Consider the following 20,505-nt stretch of genomic DNA (forward strand, 5'->3'; position numbering starts at 1 on the left):
CAAATCCCAGGAACGAGGGGTCACTTTTCTCAGGGAAGAATAGAGTGGCTATAAACATTGGTCTAAAGTGACTCGGAGCATATCTTATCAGTAAGCTTTTCTCTCCCCGGGAATTCTCAATCCTTGCTCTTTAAAGAAAGAAAGAAAGAAAGAAAGAAAGAAAGAAAGAAAGAAAGAAAGAAAGAAGGAAGGAAGGAAGGAAGGAAGGAAGGAAGGAAGGAAGGAAGGAAGGAAGGAAGGAAGGAAGGAAAGAAAGAAAGAAAGAAAGAAAGAAAGAAAGAAAGAAAGAAAGAAAGAAAGAAGTGTGAGTTATTGGCATGTCCCAGAGTCTGGGATCCCATGTCCAAAGTATAATATAAATTAAAATTCTGAAACACTGGATATTTACTTTGTAGGTGTCATAAATTCTTGAAGTGAGGGAACCTCTTTCTTCCAAATGCATATATCAAATTATATACCAAAGTTTTTGTGTGCTTTTTATGACTTCATGAATCACCTAAGTGTGTAATGTAACTACCTAAAAGGCAAATGAAAATGTACTTGTAAGCTTGTATGCATATATACATACATACAAACTTACACAACACATTCATTCATAGGAGTTCATTCATAGACATTTGGTTAAAAAATACCCCAAACCATGGCTGGGCGGTGGTGGCCCACACCTTCAATACCAGCACTTGGGAGGCAGTGGCAGGTGGATCTCTGAGAGTTCAAGGCCAGCCTGGTCTACAGAGTGAGTTCCAGGACAGTGAGGGCTACTCAGAGAAACTCTGTCTCGAGAAAAAAAAAAAAAAAAAAAAAAAACAATTACTACACCTTCATTTTCTACTATAAATGAATACTTCCACTTGAGTTCACTAGAAAGAGGAGAGACTGCCCTCTGTTCTCAGACCCCATACCTGAAAGACCTCACTAGGATCTGGATAAGAAACTATCACAAAAGTGAACTTCCTGGACCTGTGTTTCCTTTGCAGCCTGGACTACAGTGGCCCTTCTCGAGAATTCTTCTTCCTTTTGTCTCAGGAGCTCTTCAACCCTTACTATGGACTCTTTGAGTATTCTGCAAATGACACTTACACAGTGCAGATCAGCCCCATGTCTGCATTTGTAGAAAACTATCTTGAATGGTAAGGTCTCTAATTTTCACTTTCCTGTGTTCAAAAATTGTTATCTTTCTTAGTCAAAAGTCAGCAGCATTTCTCTCAAGTAACTGCATTTGGAGCAGTTAGCCAGGAATAGTTGGATCATAAGGGTAGATAACAGAACCACAGAAGTAAGAATGCTAGCCATTACAGAGAATGTAAGATAAATTACCAAAGATATTGATGTTATAACAACTGTCAATTGGTATAAGATAGAATAATTGCCTAGATAAATACTCCTAGAAGACATAGATTACAAAAACTGAGAATGTCACTGGAATCACGAATGTGCCACTGAATGCTTCTCAGAGCTATTCATGGTTTTAAAATTCTCTTACCTTGAACTAGTATGCCTTTAGCATTGGATTTGTATTTTAAGGTAAATAAATTCCCTGGGTCAGATGACCTCTATGCAGCCTTCTGATTTGAAAATTCAGCGTTGCTTTCTTGGCTTCTAATAAGGAATTCTATTACCAACTATGGATATGTATGTGAAGCTCAGGATCTGCCAGTTCTGTGCAACTCTGTGGACTCAGTACCTCACATGCTGTGGTTGAAGCCTCCAGAAATCCACATGGAGCTCTTAGTCACAGATTCCTGCTGCATCACCCCAGGCCTAATTTGATTTCCCCTCCCCCAACTCCTCTGAGATCCTGCCCACCTCCCTTCCCTTCCAAATCCACACTCTTCTTGTCTCTCATTAGAAAACAGACACCTAAGGAATAACAATAATATAAGATAAAACAAGAACAACCAAACCAGAATAAGGCAAAACAAACAAACAGAAGAAAAAGAGCAAAGAAAAGGCACAAAAACACAGAGATGCAGAGACACATATTCATATACACAGGAATCCCATAAAAAACACAAAACCAAATGGTATAATATATATGCAAAGGACCTGTAAGGTTAAAGAAAGAAAGAAAAAGAAAAATGCCCTCGCAAAACAAAAGAGCCTCCAAAGATAATGTTGAGTTCATTTCGTGTTAGCCATCTACTGCTGGTCATGGGTTCTCCCCTTAAGAGTAGTTTGTATCCCCTGTAAGACTCCACTGGAGAGGAACAACATTTTATTTCTGAGTGGTTATCAATTGGAGCTAGCTTCTGCATTACGGATGTGGGCTTGTGTCCACTTCTCCTCACAGCACTAGGATCCCATCTGGCGCAGACCCGTGCAGGCCTGTGCGTGCTGCCACAATCTCTGTGAGTGTGTATGTGCTTCAGCCCTGCCGTGCTTAGAGGGCTGTTTCATTGGTGTTCTTACAATCTTCTACCTCCTCTTCCTCAGTGTTCCCTGAAATCTGGAGGCAGGGGGGAGTTGATGGAGGCATCCCAATGAGAACTGCATGTCTCAAAACTTTGCCTAGCTATGAGCCTCTGTATTTGTTCCTATCTACTGAAGGGGGAAGCATCTCTGATGAGAGGTGAACAAGTCACTGGTCTATAAGTATAGCAGAATGTTGTTAAGAGTCATGTTGTGTCTATGTTCAATCATCAAGCAGCCCAGGCTATTGCCAAAGCTATTGGTTGCTCTCCACACACGAACAGTAAAGTCCTATGGCTGAAGATAGCACCTACATAGCTCATTGAACTTGGAAAAGTCAAGCTGGTGCTACCCAAAGCCTTCACCCCTATGGACTAGTGTTCATGGTGCTGGAAGATGCTCTGCATGCTGCCAAAGATGAGAGGTAAACACCAACCCAGCTACAAACCCTTAGATCTACAGTAATGATCTGCCTGCAAGATGCACTAGGGCAATAGTGGCACAATACTTGCAGGGGTAACCAACCAGTATCTGATTGGATTTTAAGCCCACTTCATGATATAGAACCCACATCTGACACTGCTCAAGTGCCCATAAAATATATGTTTATCATGTCAGGCATGGGTTCCAGCACATGGAATGGGTCTTAAATACAATCAAAAAGTGGTTATTTACCCCCATAACATTTGCACTATTATCACATCAATATATATTGCAGGCAGATTGCTTTTGTAGGGCTCAGGGTTTGTAGCTGCATGATATTAATGATTAATTTTATCCTCTGGCAGCATGCAAAATAAGTTCCAGTACCAGGAACGCTAGTCAATAGGGGTGAAGCTTCTAGCCCAATATCTCCACATTCAATGACATAAGTAAGTAGTGTCTTCAACAATAGGTTCTTATCATCAGGTTGTGGAGGGTAACTAAGCTTGACAATATCCTGTGATGTCTGTCAGGGGCTGTAGGACCCATTTGGCCAATGACTCACCAGGATGTAACTTATTCCTGGCACTGGAAGTTTTACTTAGTGGCATGAGATGTCTGGGGGGGGGGGGCATTTTCTCCCCTATTATATAATGGCTTCATATAAATTACTCTCAGGTGTGTATATATTTTAGAAAGCTTCTGCAGCAGTAGGTTTCAATATAGTTTGTCAAAATGCCTTACTGTTAGTTGTTCCTCCCCATATTGTCTCCTTTATATTGTCCTCCTGTCACCCTCCACCTTTAATCCTGCTAGTCTAGTTTCCTCTCTGTCACTTTGTAACATTATATTCTATTTCCCCTTCCTTGGAAGATCCCCACTTACTCCCTGACCCCTTACTAGCTACATAACTTCTGGGATAATTCTAATTGAAACACACATATCTAAAACTTAAGAGGGAAAAAAATGAAATATTTGTCTTTTTGAGTTTGGGTTCCCTTACCCAGGATGTCTGTTTCTAGTTCCAATTATTTACTAGAAAAATTCATTTTTTATATCCTTTTATTTTGATCTTTCACTTTTTTCATTGAAATAGAATATCACATTTCCTCTCTTTCCTTCCTCTAGTCCCTCCCAGTTAACCTCCCCTAAACCCTTCCATGCCCCAACACCCTCAAGTTGATAGTCTTTTTTTCTTCCATTATTAGTTTTTATCCATGCATGTACGTGTATGCACAAATACATAGCAATACAACCTGCTGAGTCCATTTTTGTTGTTTGTGTATAAATAGTTTCAGGCTGACCACTATGCATTTGACAGCAAATAAAGAAGATCATCCCTAAGAGAAGCTAATTCTCCTTTAGTTCTTTGTCTAGGGATGGACTCACATGAAATTTTTCTCTTTCCATGTTAACATGCTCATTGATATTATCATTGCTCTGGTTTTGTTGATGCAGTCATTTCTAGGAGAGATTGTTTCATATCAGACTTCCTGGTATTCTGGCTTTTACAGTCTTTCCACTTCTCCTTTGATGTTCCTTGAGCCATAGATTCAGGAGCTGTAATAAATTTTATCATTGGGATTGGGACCCCCATGATCCATTGTTATCTGTATTCTATCCAGTTGTGTTTTCTATGGTTGTCTTTGATCCTTTGGTGGGGGGAAGTGGTAGCTACATTTATCTGTGGGTATAAGGATAGGATTTAGAACATAGTAAAGAATTAAGCTAGACGAACCGAGTGGCAGTAACTTTGCTAAGGTCTGTGATTTCAGTAGCCCTGGAAAACTGACTACGTTTCTAGCACCAAGCATTGATTTCTCTCCTGTTAAGTTGGCCTTAAGTTCAATTAGATAGTTGTCCATTGCCACCAACATGTGAGTGCCACTTACTGCACCATTACGCATATCTTGTCATGCTAGTGATTGCCATGGTTCATAGGTACTGTATAGCTGAGTAGCACTGTGTAATTGTTTAGCCCTTACTTGGCAGGTTGCATAGTTTTTGGAACCGTGTATATCTAGGCTTCAGAAAAAAGTGACTTTCAAATGAGATATTGTGCTATTTTTATTACTATAGCTCTGTAGTACAACTTGAAATCTGGGATGGTGATATCTCCAGCAGTCCTTTTATTATTCAGGATTATTATAGCTATTCTGAGTTGTGTTTCCATATGAAGTTGAAGCTGGTTTTTTTCTTCTAATTCTATGGGAGGTCTTTCCATCTTCTGATGTCTTTTTCAATTTCTTTTCTCAGTGCCTTAGAGTCTTTATTATACAAGTCTTTACATTGGTTGGTTAGAGTTATTTTGCTGTTGTCCTGACTTCTTTCTCAGGATGCTTGTCATTTGTATATAAGAAGACTAGTACTTTCTATATGTTAATTTTGTGTCCTCCTACTTTTTGAAAGTGTTCTATCAACTGTAGAAGTTTCTTGGTGTAGTCTGTAGGGTCATTTACATATAAAATCATTTCATCTGCAAATAAGGATACTTGACTTCTTCTCTCCCTATTTGTATTCCCTTGATCTCCTACAGTTATCTTATTGCTCTGTGATTTCAAGTAGTATATTGAATAGATATGAAGAGAGTAGATATCCTTGTCTTGTTCTTCCTGGTTTGTTTGTCTCCATTTAAGATGATGATTTCTGTATTCTTGCTATAAATTGCCTTTATTATGTTGAGTTATGCCCTTATATACCTAGTTTCCTCAAGACTTTTATCATGAGAAGCTGTTGGATCCTTTTCAAAGGCCTTTTCTGCATCTAGAGAGATGATCATGTTTTTTTCCTTTAATTATGGACTGCATTTATTGATTTTTATATGTTGAACCACTCCTGAGTCTGCAAGATGAAGCCAACTTGATCATGGTGGTTAATCTTTTTGATGTGTTCTTGAATATATTTGCAAATTTTTTACATCAGTAGTTTTATTACAATACACATTGATACACGTAGTAGAGATGGAATGTTCTGGCATTTCTGAGCATTTTATGGAAAGCAAATGTAGCCATCAAGGCAGTAGTCATTCATACCTTTCCAAACAAAAAAAAAAAGAAGCTTTTATATGTGATAACTCATAAAGGCAAAATCTTATTATTATCCAGGAAACCCTGGTTTAAGGAAACAGCTGTTGTCAACTGAGCTGAGAAGGAAAGATTTCCTGGATTATTTTGAAGTCCTGCCTCTCACTTCAACAACCCGAGTGACCCTTATGACACGTTAGGAGACTGTGTGTTTGGAGACTACATGGGATGTGCTTACAATACCAATGATTATAACATCACCATAATTGAAAGGAAAAGATAAACTGGAAAAAAGTATGTCCTACACAATGCTCCTTTTACATGATTCACTTAAAGGTTGTAGTTACCATACCATCTTTATTAGAGATCATTGGCAAAGCTTGCTTTTATATCTGCAAAAGGGTTCTGCCTTTTTGAGCTCAGAGGCAAACTGCCTATGGCACGAAAAGTTGCTGACCCTGAGGAGGCAGGCACCAGCTTACCTGGAGTCACAGAGGCATTGTTTTGTGTTCTCCTTGTAAAAGATGGGAGGAATCTCAACGATTTCCCCCTCAGTAGTCATTATAGCAGTTGGGTGTTTAAATCTCTTTAGTGCCCAAATGTACAAAAGCACTCTAAGGGAAAAAAAATCACAATGGCATTTTGAATAAATATGCTACATACTATATAACTTAGGGACAACAGAGAGAGAAGCCCAAGTACAGCCCTAGTATTCCATATAAAAAAGCACTGCAGGAGAAAACTGTTCATAAGCATTAAAACTCAAGTGTATATAAATACATTTTGGTTAATCTGTGCTATGTCAGATAGAAATGCTGCCAGATACTCAGTCTGCTAGGTGACTCCTTTGGGTTTTCACTGTTAGCTGTAGAAGTAGAAAAATAGGGCGGTGGTGGCGCACGCCTTTAATCCCAGCACTCGGGAGGCAGAGCCAGGCAGATCTCTGTGAGTTCGAGGCCAACCTGGTCTCCAAAGCGAGTTCCAGGAAAGGCACAAAGCTACACAGAGAAACCCTGTCTCAAAAAAAAAAAAAAAAAAAAAAAAAAAAAAAGAAGAAGTAGAAAAATATACACTGTTGCATTTCCTTATACATAAATGTTTATGTAACTTAGATCATGAAACTTTGCTTTGATTACATTCACTTAAAACCTGTGTCTCTAAAAACAAATACATGAAGCTGCTAATAACAAATTCTGAGTTCCTTCCCAAGACACTCAGAAGTTTCTTAACAATGGCAGGGAACCATTAGCCGCCCGTTAAGCCTTCTGTCTGCAGTAAAAACTGAAATGCAGGCACATTACTGAAATAGCATCCCCACACACAGGAGCAGCTGTGGCTCTGGGAGCAATGTCTTCATTTCCTCCGTGTTCATTCTCTGCCATGCCTCTGCATCTGTCCAGCGATGGGCTGGCATTTCCCAGCGACAACACCTTCTTCAGTTGACATTACTTTCTAACCTAAGCAGTCAGCTGTCATGGCCTTTGAGCTTTGTTGGGGGAACTAACACCATTTGTGTTTGATATCACTCCCAGAGATGGCAGTGAGGGGTGTGTAATGATCCCACTGAGGTAAAGCCCTGGAATCTGAAGGAAGCAGAGTTCCCAGGAGAGCAGCACATAACGGACCTGGGGCTCCATCTCTGAGTGCCATGAAGTCACTCAAAACCATTGCCAGGATGAGAACCTGGGACATCTGACACTGTGGTTCAAACAACAGAAATAGGTAAAACACCCAGAATAGTTTCTAAAGAAAGGATGCCATTCACAAAAAGATGGGATGTTACTGTTTAACTTTAATCCCCCCCTCAAAAAAAAAGCTTCTTCAAATGGGATAGCCAAACCCATCTGTTTAATAAAGCACAATACTTGGCCTTGTCATTGTTTGTAGTATGGAAAATTCAGAAATATAGGAAACCTGTGATAAGTGACAGCAAGAACTTGTAATGCTACTGCCTAGCATTTTTTAAAAAGGAAAACTTAAAATCTAACATCGAAGAAGCTCAATGTTTTTTTGTGCTGACAGTTCCAGATTTCGAGGTATGAGTCAAATGTAAATTATTCATTCACATATAAATAAGGCCTCTTCATCACTGACATCAGTCTCATTTAAACCTTTGGATATTTCAATCTTCAGAATCCACAAGGTAAGGCTGAATTTATCAGATATAAGTAAATTATTTAGGTCCATGATGAACTGTAGCATTGAGAAACCAAATGTATCAAATATATACAGACTGGCTACATGTCTTCCCTTTAAATAAAATAAATAAATAAATAAAAGGTCCAACATGTTCCAGCATCAAATCACACTTATTTTTTTAATTACCCTAGCTGCAAAACTGAGACCACAGAGTTCTTCTCACTCATCTCTCCTCTCGAGCCTACACTGACAGGTGTGGGGGGATGGCGTGAGCTCTGTGTCACAGCCCAGTCTTGTTCACTTTTGCGTCTATTCTTGGGCCACTGTGGCTTTTCTGTCAATGTATTTAAACAGCATTTCTAGGTGACAGGGTTTGAAATGCTATTGCAGACACAGCCATGGCCATGTTGTAGGCATTCAGAAAAGGTTTTTCTGTCCTCTGCCTCATGAAAACCTAGCTGCTATTCTCAAATCTGCATTGTGTTCCTTGGTGGTCATACTGTTTTAGTTCTTTAGTCACCTTGGCTGGCACAAAGGATCTTTCATAACTGCCAACAGAGAAGGCTAACGCTCCGAGGAAGCAACCCTTCTTATCCCGTCCTCTTAAGGAGAAATCTGCAAAGTTCAGGCTGGAAGGTTTCCATTCCAAAACTCACCAGATTGGCCAGGCTTATGTTTTCTGATAGGCTGAAAAGTAAGCCCACCCATTTCACAGGTGACTTCTTCAGCAAAATTTCTTTCCAAGAACTTTCTTGAGATACTGGTGTCAAAAACTGGTTTATTTCTGGCACTAAATGGTTCCTGTTCTTTGACCGTGGGCCCTGCCTTCATTTTTTTTCTTGTTAAAGATTTATGATTTTGTGTAAAATACATCGTAGATGAATATTAAATCAACAATCCCCAACTGATTGTGCACTGAATTCAATTATGTCATCTATATCAAATATCTTTGAACACCCTGTCTATTCACTCTGTTGATGATCATTTTTCCATCCGAAGGGGTGTTTGAGTAATGCATACACAGATCTTTTCAAAATGATGGAAATTCCATATTTGAAACATGAAACACTAAGTTATCTCTGCCAACCACAAATAATTCATTTGTGCCATCAGTCAAAATCATGTAATGAGTACCATCTGCATTCTAGCTCACTTTACATGGCTTCTACTCTAGGTCTAATATTTTGTTTGTCCATGGAAACAGACGTGCTCCAGAGAGCCCAGACTCTTCCCTTCCACAGAACTCATGACAATCCTGACCCTCTCCTAACATTTGTTGAAATAGTGCTTGAGCTTCACCATTAACAGTTGTCTTCCAAGAAAATAGCACCTGGTTTTGACCATTTTTTTCTCCTTTTGCCAAAGGAAGCACTTGACCCAGGTTCTGATTCCCATTTGCAGTTTCCTCTTCATCTGCTTCATCATCTTCAAGGTGCCAGTGTGTCTAATAGAGGTGGTGGGGCTTCCTCTGTGTCACCACAGTGATGAGAAAGTTGCTTCAGTGAATCACCCTAGAGATGCCTGGAGGTCTGGCTTGGGCAAACATAGTAACTGCTGCTTCAAAACTCCAGTCCATTTTCTCCACCAAAAAGGTACATGTCGTGAAACTTGTGTGGTTGAAAGCACAGGTACAGGGAAACCTGTACAGGAGTGGTCTTCTTTCATTTAACTGCTCACACAGGTTGATGAATGTCTCATTCATTCCTTCCATGTCCTCTACACTGAAGTTTGATGTACGTTATTCCTTCTTTTTCCATGGCATTCCATCATAGATAGAACCTTGAAGTATTGGTCAGATCCACCAATAAGCCCATTTTAACCCTTAGACTTTTTAGATAATTTGAGATCTTACTGGGATTAAATTTTCTTCAGCAACTTATCTCACCCAGCATCTTCGTCAGAGGCTGGCTGTGATCTGGCAGTTCAGCACCACAGATGGATCTTCATAAGCTGTATTTGTCTAACCCTAACCACAGGCATCTCCAAGTAGTCATCCACTCAGGCCACACTGAACCCACCTACCATGGGACCTCAGCACCAGCCACTCACTGAGCTCATCAGCAGTGTGCCACTTTTATCCAGGTTCAATTCTGCTGCTCTCTGTTTGCAAGTGTTTTATTGGAAATTTTTACACCTATGTTCATAAGGAAGAGTAGTCTATAATTTTCTTTTATGAGTCTTTGTGTGGTTTTGATATCAAGTAATAGTGGCTTCATAAAAAGAATTTGGAAATGTTCCTTCAGTTTATATTTTGTGGAATAATTTGAAGAATATTAGCTTTGGTTCTTTGAAGAACTGTAGAATTCTACATGAAGTCACTTGACCCTGGGTTTTTCCTTTTTAATTACGGCCTCTATTTCATTAGGGGTTATGTGTTTGTTTAAATTTTTTATTTAATATTGGTTTAACTTTGATTGATTATATTTATCAAGTAATTCATTCATTTCTTTAGGTTTGGTGAAATACAGATTTTAGAAGTATGTCCTTATGATTCTATGACTTCCCTTGGTGTCTGTTATAGTGTTTCTATTTTCATCTCCACTTTTATAAATTTGTATAATCTTTCTCTGTCTTTTAGTTAATTTAACTAAAGGTTTGTAAATCTTATCAATTTTCTCAAAAAGCCAATTTTTTATTTCATTGATTCTTTATTTATTTGTTTGTTTGTATGTCATTGATCTCAGCCTTGAATTTGATTATTTCTTCTGACCTATTCTTTGGGGGTATTGTTTCTTCTTTTTTTCTACACCTTTCAAGTGTTTGTTATTAATATGAGGTCTCTCCTTAATGTAGGCTCTTAGTGCTATGAACTTGCCTCTGAGAACAGCCTTGTATCTATTTGGATAGATTGGATATATTGTGTTTTTATTTTCATTCAGTTCTAAAAAGCTTTTTATTCCCTTCTTGATTTCTGTCTTAACTCAGTATTCACTCATTTTTGTCCAGCTTCCATGAGTTTGTACACTTTCTGCTGTCTCTATTGTTGTTGCTATCCAGCTTTAATCCATGATACTCAGGCAAGATACAGGGAATTATTTCAATTTTCATATACCTATTGAGACTTACTTTGCATCCTAATATGTGATCAATTTTAGACAAAGTTCCATGGGCTGCTGAGAAGAAGTATATTCTATTGTGTTTGGGTGGAATGTTCTATAGATGTCTGTTAGATCCATTTGATTTATGGCATTCTTTAACTCAACAGTTTCTCTATTTAGTCTTTGTCAGAATGGCCTCCCTATTGATGAGAGTTGGGCATTGAAGTCATCCACTATCACTTTGTTAGACTCATTCATGTGATTTTAGCTGTAGTAGTGTTTCCTTCACAAAACTGAGTGCCCTTGTGTTTGGCACATAAATGTTTAGAACTGCAGTGTCCTCTTGGTGGATGTTTCTTTAATGAGTATGTAGTGTTCTTTATCTCTTTGACCAGTTTTGGTTTGAATCCTAGTTTTTCCAGTGTTAAAATAGGTATGCCTAATTGTTTCTTGGTTTCATTTGCTTCGAGTACCTTTTTCAATCCTTTTATCCTAAGGTGATGTCTGTGCTTCATGGTGATGTATGTTTCTTGGATGCAACAGAAAGATGGATCCTGTTTTCTAATACAAACTCTTAGTCTGTGTCTTTTTATTGATTTAATTGAGACCATTAATATTAAGAGTTATTATTGGGCAGTGTTTACTAATTCCTGATATTTTGTTCTTATGGTATGCTTTTCATCATCTTTTTATTAACTTTTCTGGGATTATTTATTCCTCCTGTCTTCTTGGGTGTAGTTAGCCTTCTCTTCATACTAAAGTTTTCCTTCTAGAGCTGGATTGGTGGACAGAATTGGCTTATAATTTATATTTATTGTGAAATGTTTTTCTTTCTCTGATGATTGTGATTCATAGTTTTGATGGGTATAGTGATCTAGACTAGCATATGTAGTGTCTATAGCTTGTAGAGCATCCATTCAGGCCTTTCTGGCTTTCATAGTCTTTGTTGAAGAGTCAGGTGTTATTCTAAGGAGTCTGCCTTTATATGTAACATGGTCTTTTCCCCCTTGAAATTTTTGTATGCTTTCTTTGTTCTGTACATTTAGTGTTTTGATTACTATGTGTCATGGGGAGTTTCTTTTCTGGTCCTATCTACTTGGTTTTCTGTATGCCTCTTCTCCCCTAGTAGGAATCTATTTCTTTAGATTAGGAAACTTTTGTTCTATGATTTTATAAAAAAAAATATTTTCTGTGCCTTTGACCTGGGTTTCTTTTCCTTACTGTCTATCATTCATAAGTTTGATCTTTTCATGATGTCCTGGATTTCCTGGATGGTTTGAGCCTGGACTTTTTTAGATTTAACATTTTCTTTGACAGAGTTATCCATTTTTCTACATTATCTTCAAGACCTGAAATTCTCTCCTCTGTGTCTTTTAAACTGCTACTAAGGCTTACCTATGAGCTTTTTCTTTGGCTTCCTGAGTTTTTCATTTCAAGTTTATTTCAGTTTGGCTTTTCTTTAGAGATTCTATTTCTTTGTTAAATTCTATATGCATGACTTGAGTTGTTTTTATTCTTTTATTCAACAGCTTGTGTTTTCAGTCTTCACTAAGGCATTCATTCATATCAATTATGAACATATTCATAATTGCTATTTTGAAGTCCTTTTCTTGAGCTTTTGATAAATTGCTTTTCTCATGGCCTATTACAATAAACTTTCTGGATTCTAGAGGAGATGCTGGGGTCTAGACAACTGGAGTTATGATGTTTGAGGTGATTCTTGTTGTAGATGTCTCATCTCTCCTTTGTTGGGTGCATGATCCATTATTTTGTTACTGCTGCCCTAATCTGGATCCTAGCCATGTTTGGGGGCTTTAGTTCCCTGGCAGGAAGTGGTTCTGGAGGTGAGCAAGGAGTCACAAAGGAATAGAGATAGGCTAGAAGGAAAAGCTGAAGGGGGATTTGCAGAAGTCTAAACATGATACTTTTAAGACAAGAACTTCAGCTCCTGATGCCCATAGGCTGACAACCATCTCAAAGTGCAATTTCGTTTAACCAATCTCTAACCACAACCACCCCAAAGTGTTAATAGTCCCAATACTGGTACCCAAAGTCTCTTCTGAGATTCAAGGACATCTCTCAGCTCTAAGCTTCCATGAAACAAAAATAACAAGATATATACATCTAACATACTATGGCTAGACTACAAACTCCCATGCCCAAAGAGAGAAACAGGAATGTATCTGGGAGATCACGCCAAAGCAAGGCTGAAACCCAGAAGGGCAAATACCAAACCCTAGGCTTCACCTCTACAGCTTTATACAATGGCCTTTGGGGAGTCTCCTTTCAGAAAACCAGAACCTACTACCAATGCCTGGCCTTGGTGCTTTCTGAAATCTTAGTACAAGGGCATCCATGACCCTTTTACTCTTGCATTTTGCATTCCTGGAAAACCAGTACCCTGTGAGCAGTGCTGCAGAGTTCTGCAGGCAGCCTGATATTCCCCTCCTACCATGGTTCCAATGGCCTCTGTGTATCTTGGAAGATGAATATGATAAAACAGTTTCCTGGAGGTTGGTTTCTAGCCAAGAATTCCTTCAGTTGTGGCACTCTCTAATTCCTAATGAATTTGTCCCACAAGTTGGAACCTTCAGTGGTTGGCATATTACTCCTAAAGTACCTTTCCTATTGTCCCAGTATGAAGTTCAGGACTTCTTCTTCTCTTTCTTCTTTTTTTTTCTTTCATTTTTCTTTATTAAGAAATTTTCTACTCACTCCACATACTATCCACAGATCTTCCCTCCTCCCACCCCACAGCTCTCTTTCCCAAGCCACCCTGCATTCCCACATCCCCCAAATCGAGGTCTCCCGTGGGGAATCAACAGAACCTGGCACACTTTGAGCCTAGGCAGGTCCAAGCCCCTTCCCCCTGCACCAAGGCTGTGCAAGGTGTCACACCACAGGCACCAGGTTCCAGAAGCCTGCCCATAGACCAGGGACAGATCCCGATCCCCCTGCCTGGGTGCCCCCCAAACAGTTTGAGCCAAACAACCATCTTCCGTATCCATAGGGCCTAGTTCAGTCCCATGGGGGCTCCACAGCCACCAGTCCACAGTTCATGGGCTTCCACTAGTGTGGCCGGTCATCTCTGCACGTCCTCCCATCATGATCTCGACGTCCCTCGCCTACAGTATCTCTCTACTCTCTCATCAGTTGGATTCCCGGAGCTCAGCCTGGTGCCTAGCCGTGGATCTCTGTATCTGCCTCCTCAGTCACTGGACAAAGGCTCTATGATGACAGCTAGGTTATTTGCTAGGCTGGTCACTAGAGTAGACCGGTCTAGGCACCCTCTGGACCACTGTCAGGGATTCTTGTTAATTGCACTAATCTCTTTAATAATTACAGCCTCTTTCTCTGGACCCTCCTTGTAAGCAACTTTAAATTCACTTATCCTCCTTCCTCAACAAACTGAACATTTTTATATCTTTCTGCATTTTTTTTGCTCTTCACTCTCATTGTAATCCTAGATAAAAGCAGTCAACAGTAACTATGACACAGCCTAAGGACTATGCTGTCTTGAAATTTCCTCTGCCACACAAATCCATCATTAGTTCTGAATTCAGGTACTTACAAATTCTCAGGACAAAGGTGAAGTGAGCAAAATCTTCTCTGTAAGATGAGGAGGAGGAGCAATACATGTACCAACAATTACCATACACTCTCTTAAGTGCTAAGTTATACACACATATTTCTTAGCCTGGTGAATAGATAGATGAGAGATAGAGAGATAGAGGATAGACAGACAGACAGATGCATGTACAAGTGCTCCTCTACTTACAATAGAATTATGTTCCCTTCACAGCTTTAATATATTGTAAGTCAAAAAGTCAAAAATGCATATATTACACCTAATATACCAGATACTATAATACAGCAGTAGGATACTTTGTACTGGATTTCTTGTTTCTTTCAGTGATCCCATGGTGGAAGGTGCACTCACTGATTCATTACAGCATCAGGAAAGAAGGTCCTATGGCACTTTAATAAAGTCAAAATGTAGTAAGTCAAAGCATAAGTTGAGCAGCATCTATATGCCACCAAAATACCTTATTTGACACAAAGTTGGATGTGGCAGGACAGAATCAATTCTATGAATCTTATATAAAAAAAATGGATTATGAAGTACTTGAAGTTGGAGATAGAAGTGGAGATAAGCTAGTTATGTCCTGTAGATTTGTGTTTTTTGAAGAGTAAATGTTGCCACATTGTGGAAAACAAATTGGAAGAGTAAGAGTGGCAACTGTAGAGTAGCCCTGAAACATCTGATCAACCAAAGCCATGGTTTAGAGGCAGTGTCAAGGAGAGAAAGTCCTGATTTCAGGGAAATTCATTGGAAATGAGCATTCTTGGTGTCACCAAACACACTGACCAAAGAGAAAGTGACTTAGCAAGGCAATCTCTTTTTGAAAAAACAGTATCCACAGAACCCAAACCAGGCTAGCAAGCATGTGCGGCCAAAATGGACTCTGTATTTTATTCCTGATGAAGGTGATGACTTTGTCCTCATCCTGTTTGGAGGAGGTCAATTTTACAAGCTGGCTAATTGTTGAAAAGTGGAAGAAGAAGAAGAAGAAGAAGAAGAAGAAGAAGAAGAAGAAGAAGAAGAAGAAGAAGAAGAAGAAGAAGAAGAAGAAGAAGGACCCTTATTGAGCTAACTATCTTTGATGGAAAAAAATGTTTCTCACACATACCATGAGAGAAGTTTTAGATAATTGGCAAAATGACTACTGAGATGAAAGAGGATTTAAAATATGTAATAGAGTCAACACTTCTAATTTTATAATTTAGTTAACTGATATTATTAACTCTGATAATATTGTGAAGAAAATGACAATGATTAAGAGTACAACAAAGGAGGAGGAGCCAAGAGGAGGAGAAGCAAGAGGAGCAAGAGGAGAAGAAATTTAAAACAAAATATTAAAGTCACTTTAACTGTTCATAATTTAAACTTAAATATACAGACTTTATAGTTCCTGCAATTAATCCCTCCATCATAGTCAAATGATCACATTTGCTAGCAGAATTTCTAGTAGCTTGGCTAGTAAAATTTTGAGGGACATCAAAACAGACAAGAGAGTCTCCATTATGTGTGCTAAAACCATTGTTAGTCCATACAGATGTTAGCATATATCATAAACAGATTTTTCTTGGGAAAACAAGGCACACATACATCTACTCATCCTAGAAAAGGAGCCATGGCAGACAAAGATTGCACAAATGATCAACTTGGTGAACCAGTGAGTTTTTATTGAGATGACTAACGAGAGCTACTACTAAGGTAGTCTTTCCACTATTGCACCAATGGACATATTTTGCCAGGCAGATCACAGGGTTCATAACTGGGTAAGAGTGATGATTACTTTTCTCTTCTGGTAGCATGCATAGCACCTTCCAGCACTCAGAGCTAGTCAAGAGGAATGAGGCTTCCAGGTTAGTGCCACCTTGATTTCTCCATCATCTATAACTTAAATAGGTGGTGTCTTCAGCAATAGGGTCTTACCATCGAGTTCTCAATGGTAACCAAGAGCAAATGCCAATTGTCTGTACTATTTGGGAGTCTAGAAGACCTCACTGAATAACTAAAATAATGGTAACTTAATCTTGATATTGGACATTTTAATCTGTTAACCTGTGGTATATATTAAAGGCACTATTGTCACGTTATAAGGTAACTCTATTTAAGCTCTTTGTGTGTGTGTGTTTGTGTGTGTGTGTGTGTGTGTGTGTTTATATTTTAGGAAATTGCTACAGTAGTAACTTTTTCTATGATGGTCTTTAAAGTTAATTATGCCTCCCAGTTCAATAGACCCTCCTTTACCCTGACCTGCCATACCCCACAGGTTCCATTATTCACTTTTTCTCTTTATATCACTGTATTCAATCTTCCCTCCATTGAAAACCTCCCCTCCCTATGGCCCCTTATTCATTTCCTGACCTCTACGTGTATTTCAAATTAGACACACATATCTAAAAACTCAAATCTAATATCCACAAATAAAATAATGTATGATATTGGCCTTCCTGGGTCTGGGTTATTATCTCACTCAGAATGATAATTTCCAGCTCCATACATTTACATGTGAATTTCATGATTTCATTTTCCTTAAGAACTAAAGAATGTTCCCTTGTGTAAATGTACCACATTATCATTATTTGTCCATCAGTTGGTGGACATCTAAGCTGTTTCCATTTATTAGCTTTTGTGACTAGAACAGCAGTGAACATGGATGTGCAGGTATCTCTAGAGTAGGATAGGGAGTCCTTTGGGTGGATGCCTGTGAGTGGTATAGCTGGAAAATGAGGTAGACCTATGTCTAACTTTCTGAGGAACTCTTTAACTCTCCTCAGCAACAGTGGTTTGGTAGTCATGAACTACCTTAGTTAGTGCTTGTCTCGAAATGCCCTAATTCTCCACTAATTTTAACAGAGAGTTTTGCTGGATATAGCAGTCTTGGTTTGCAATTCTTTACATTCAGAACTTAAAATATATCATTATATGCAGTCCTGAATTGGGGTGGGGGGCATCTGGTGATATATCTGATGCTATTCTGGTGTTTCTACCTTGGTAAATGAGTTATTTTTTCTGTTGTGACTTTGTATTTTTGACACCTTGACTATAATATATTGTAAATAAGTTCTTCTCTGGTCATGTCTGTTTGTGATTCTAAGTATCTATCGTATTTCAATGATCATTTATTTCTTTAGACTTGGATTTTTTTCCTCCCATAGTTTTATTGGTCAAATTTTGTATCTTGTAGTATTTATCTCAACTCATTCATTTTTCCTTGAAATTCAATTGTGGTCTTTTGACTACATCCCAGAGTTCTTAGATATTGGGACCATACTCACTTCTTTTTCCCCTGTTGATATTCAGATGCAGTATTCCATCGGCTTCCATCACTGATAGTCTTTCTTCTGCTGGATCATGTCTATTGAAGATCCTTTCCCCCCTGGTTTTTATTTGACTCATTTTGGGTTTCTCATTTCCAACATTTCCTTCTATGCTTTTTAAAATTTAGGTTCTCTAGAGTGGGGACTGAAGAGGAGAGGGAGGGGAAGGCTGCAATTGGGATGCATTATATGAGAGAAGACTTAATTAATTTAGGTTTCTTTGCTGAATTTCTCTACCACTTAGCTGACCTTTGACCCTGTATACTAACCTTCTTCTCCATTTTTACTGACTTTCTCCTCTATGTTGCCGAATTCCTCTCTAGATCCTGGATTGAGTTCCTTACTTCATTTGTCTGTTTGTTTGTTTCCTGCTTTAGGTCATTGATGATTTTTGGCAACAAACTTTGAAGATCCTCATGAGGCATTTTGCCACTTCCACTGTCTTTGAAATCAATAGTTGAGATGTTATCTCTTAAAGCAGCCGTGTTGCCTTGCCTTTAATGTTTCTTGTTTCTATATTAGAATTTGCACAGCTTTTGAATTGGATATCTCTTCTAGTTTTATTTGGGAAGTTTCTTAGTGAATAGCCCACTCATGAGAGTTCAACTTTGGGTAATCACTCAAGGAGAAAAAAAAAACAGACTTTTGTGATAACAACAATACCAAATGCATGTAATATATAAAAATATACTTATAATACATCAAGACCCACTGATATACCATTAATTACCATAAATCAGAAATGTCAACTAATGAAGAGTTAAGCAAATGTTGAGTAAATGAAGGAAAAATATATGGAGGAGCTAAAAATACAGTGAAGAAAACAGTTTAAATGAATAAAGTGAAAACTAACAAGAGACATAGAGAAGAATGGTATGATGGGGAAGAGGGAAAAAAGCAAGATATTAGGAAAAAGTAAGACTAAAAAAATACTGAAAAAAGATTTTCATTATAATGAAAAAATTACCAAAATTGGATGAATGTAAGGAAATGATTATTATAAAATCAAAGCATAAAATATTGTTTAAGAGAAAAATAAAGTCAAAATATTACTAAGCATGCCATAGAGAGAAAATGGGGAAACCTGAAGGGCCAAAAAAGAAAAATAGAAAAAAAAGGTTGTCCAATAATGAAAAGTTATACAGCAAAATTTGATAAAAGCATGAAGAATAAAAATAAAATATGATAAGTATGAAATTATCAAAGAATCAACTTTAAAAATCAAAAATATTACTATAAGATGTGTATAAAGGAGGAACATAAGGGGCCCACACGAAAAAAGAAGTGTTGAAGTGGCCTCATTCTGGGTCCTAGAAAACTGAAGCCTGTCAGATATATGCAGAGAGGGGATCCAGCTGGACTCATGCATTCCCATCTTCCTGGAGATTTATGCTTCTGCGTAGCCTGAACTAGACTCATGTCCAATACCTATCAGAGCTTTTTTTAACTTTTTTTCCTTCTCTGTGTATCTCAAGCTACTGCTGAAGACATTTCCTCTGTAGTCTGTTAAGCTAGGTAGTTTCTCTCAATCCTCAGAGTCTTCCAGGTATTGCCTGGGTGGCTAATGTGCTAACCAGTGAGTGTCTCTTAAGTGTGTTGGGAATATTAGAAGTCACCATGTCACTGTGATTTCTATAAGTGAACCTTTCTAACTTACTAAGCATTAATCACAATCACCCTGCTGGGGATAGGGGGTGTGGCCATGTATGTAATCTGTTGGAATTTTAGAGTTTTTTAATTATACAGCAGTGAACTTCATGGAACACACATGACTCTGGAATTTGATCTACCTGCTGACCTCAGACTCCAGGCTATCAAACTCCAGAGTTATTCTCAGTTAATGAACTCTGCTCTCAGGCACTGAGGTTGATTTTCCTTTCTCTGTGTGCTTCAGTTCTTGGGCCAAGCCTCCAGCTTCTTTCAGTTTTTGAACAGGCATTTGGCCTTCTCTCATTCCATGACTGTCTCCCAGAGATTTTTCTCATCCTGAGGGTGTGGCAGATTGAATACATCCCTGAATTGTGGTTGTTTTGGTTCACTGTTATCAGACCCCAGGGTAGGCTCCTTCCAGCGAAGGAGAGCTGTGAAATGCTGTCCTTTGGACATGACTTGTCTACTATACATAAACTCACAGCAGCTCTTGTTAACTGCCCAAGACCTGTGTAAGATAAGCTGACTAGAAATTCCAGAGTGGAGATGGGATGTATTCCCAAGGCCTCACGACCTAGCTGAGTAGCTATTGGTGGTTGATGATTGCAATGGGAAGAAGCAACACTTTTCTTTGAGGTGTTGCCCCTGGCAGGATGTCCATGAGCCAGAGCATAACCCCATAGCCATGTGCATATGGACTCAGTAGCTTCATATATACATATATGTATATAACAACAATTAATGAAAAAAGAGGCCATGGACTTGAAAGAAAGCAGGGGGTACATGGGAGAGTTTGGAGGGAGGAGAAAGGAAAGGGGGAAATGATGCAATTATATTGAAGTTCTCTTATTTTTCTTTTTGAAATTATGAGCTAGAAAGGGAGATAGGCTACAAGGAGGAAGTATGGGCCAGCTATGATTAAGATGCACTGT

At 38.6% G+C, this 20,505-nt stretch overlaps 1 protein-coding gene and 1 pseudogene across 7 annotated transcripts in view; one reads left to right on the forward strand and one right to left on the reverse strand.

The window, feature by feature from the left end:
• The window catches only part of Hecw1 (HECT, C2 and WW domain containing E3 ubiquitin protein ligase 1), a 282,149-nt gene that overhangs the window by 236,663 nt on the left and 24,981 nt on the right, over positions 1-20,505 (forward strand). For all 7 annotated transcript variants that reach the window (XM_028859893.2, XM_028859900.2, XM_028859887.2 and 4 more), the window contains one exon: positions 978-1,130. In XM_028859893.2, the coding sequence (XP_028715726.1) occupies positions 978-1,130 (153 nt within the window). The remainder of the gene's footprint in view (positions 1-977; positions 1,131-20,505) is intronic.
• Positions 8,619-9,808, reverse strand: LOC114685579 (annotated as a pseudogene).

Source organism: Peromyscus leucopus, chromosome 5 (genome assembly GCF_004664715.2).
Source record: "Peromyscus leucopus breed LL Stock chromosome 5, UCI_PerLeu_2.1, whole genome shotgun sequence".
Classification (NCBI taxonomy): Eukaryota; Metazoa; Chordata; class Mammalia; order Rodentia; family Cricetidae; genus Peromyscus; species Peromyscus leucopus.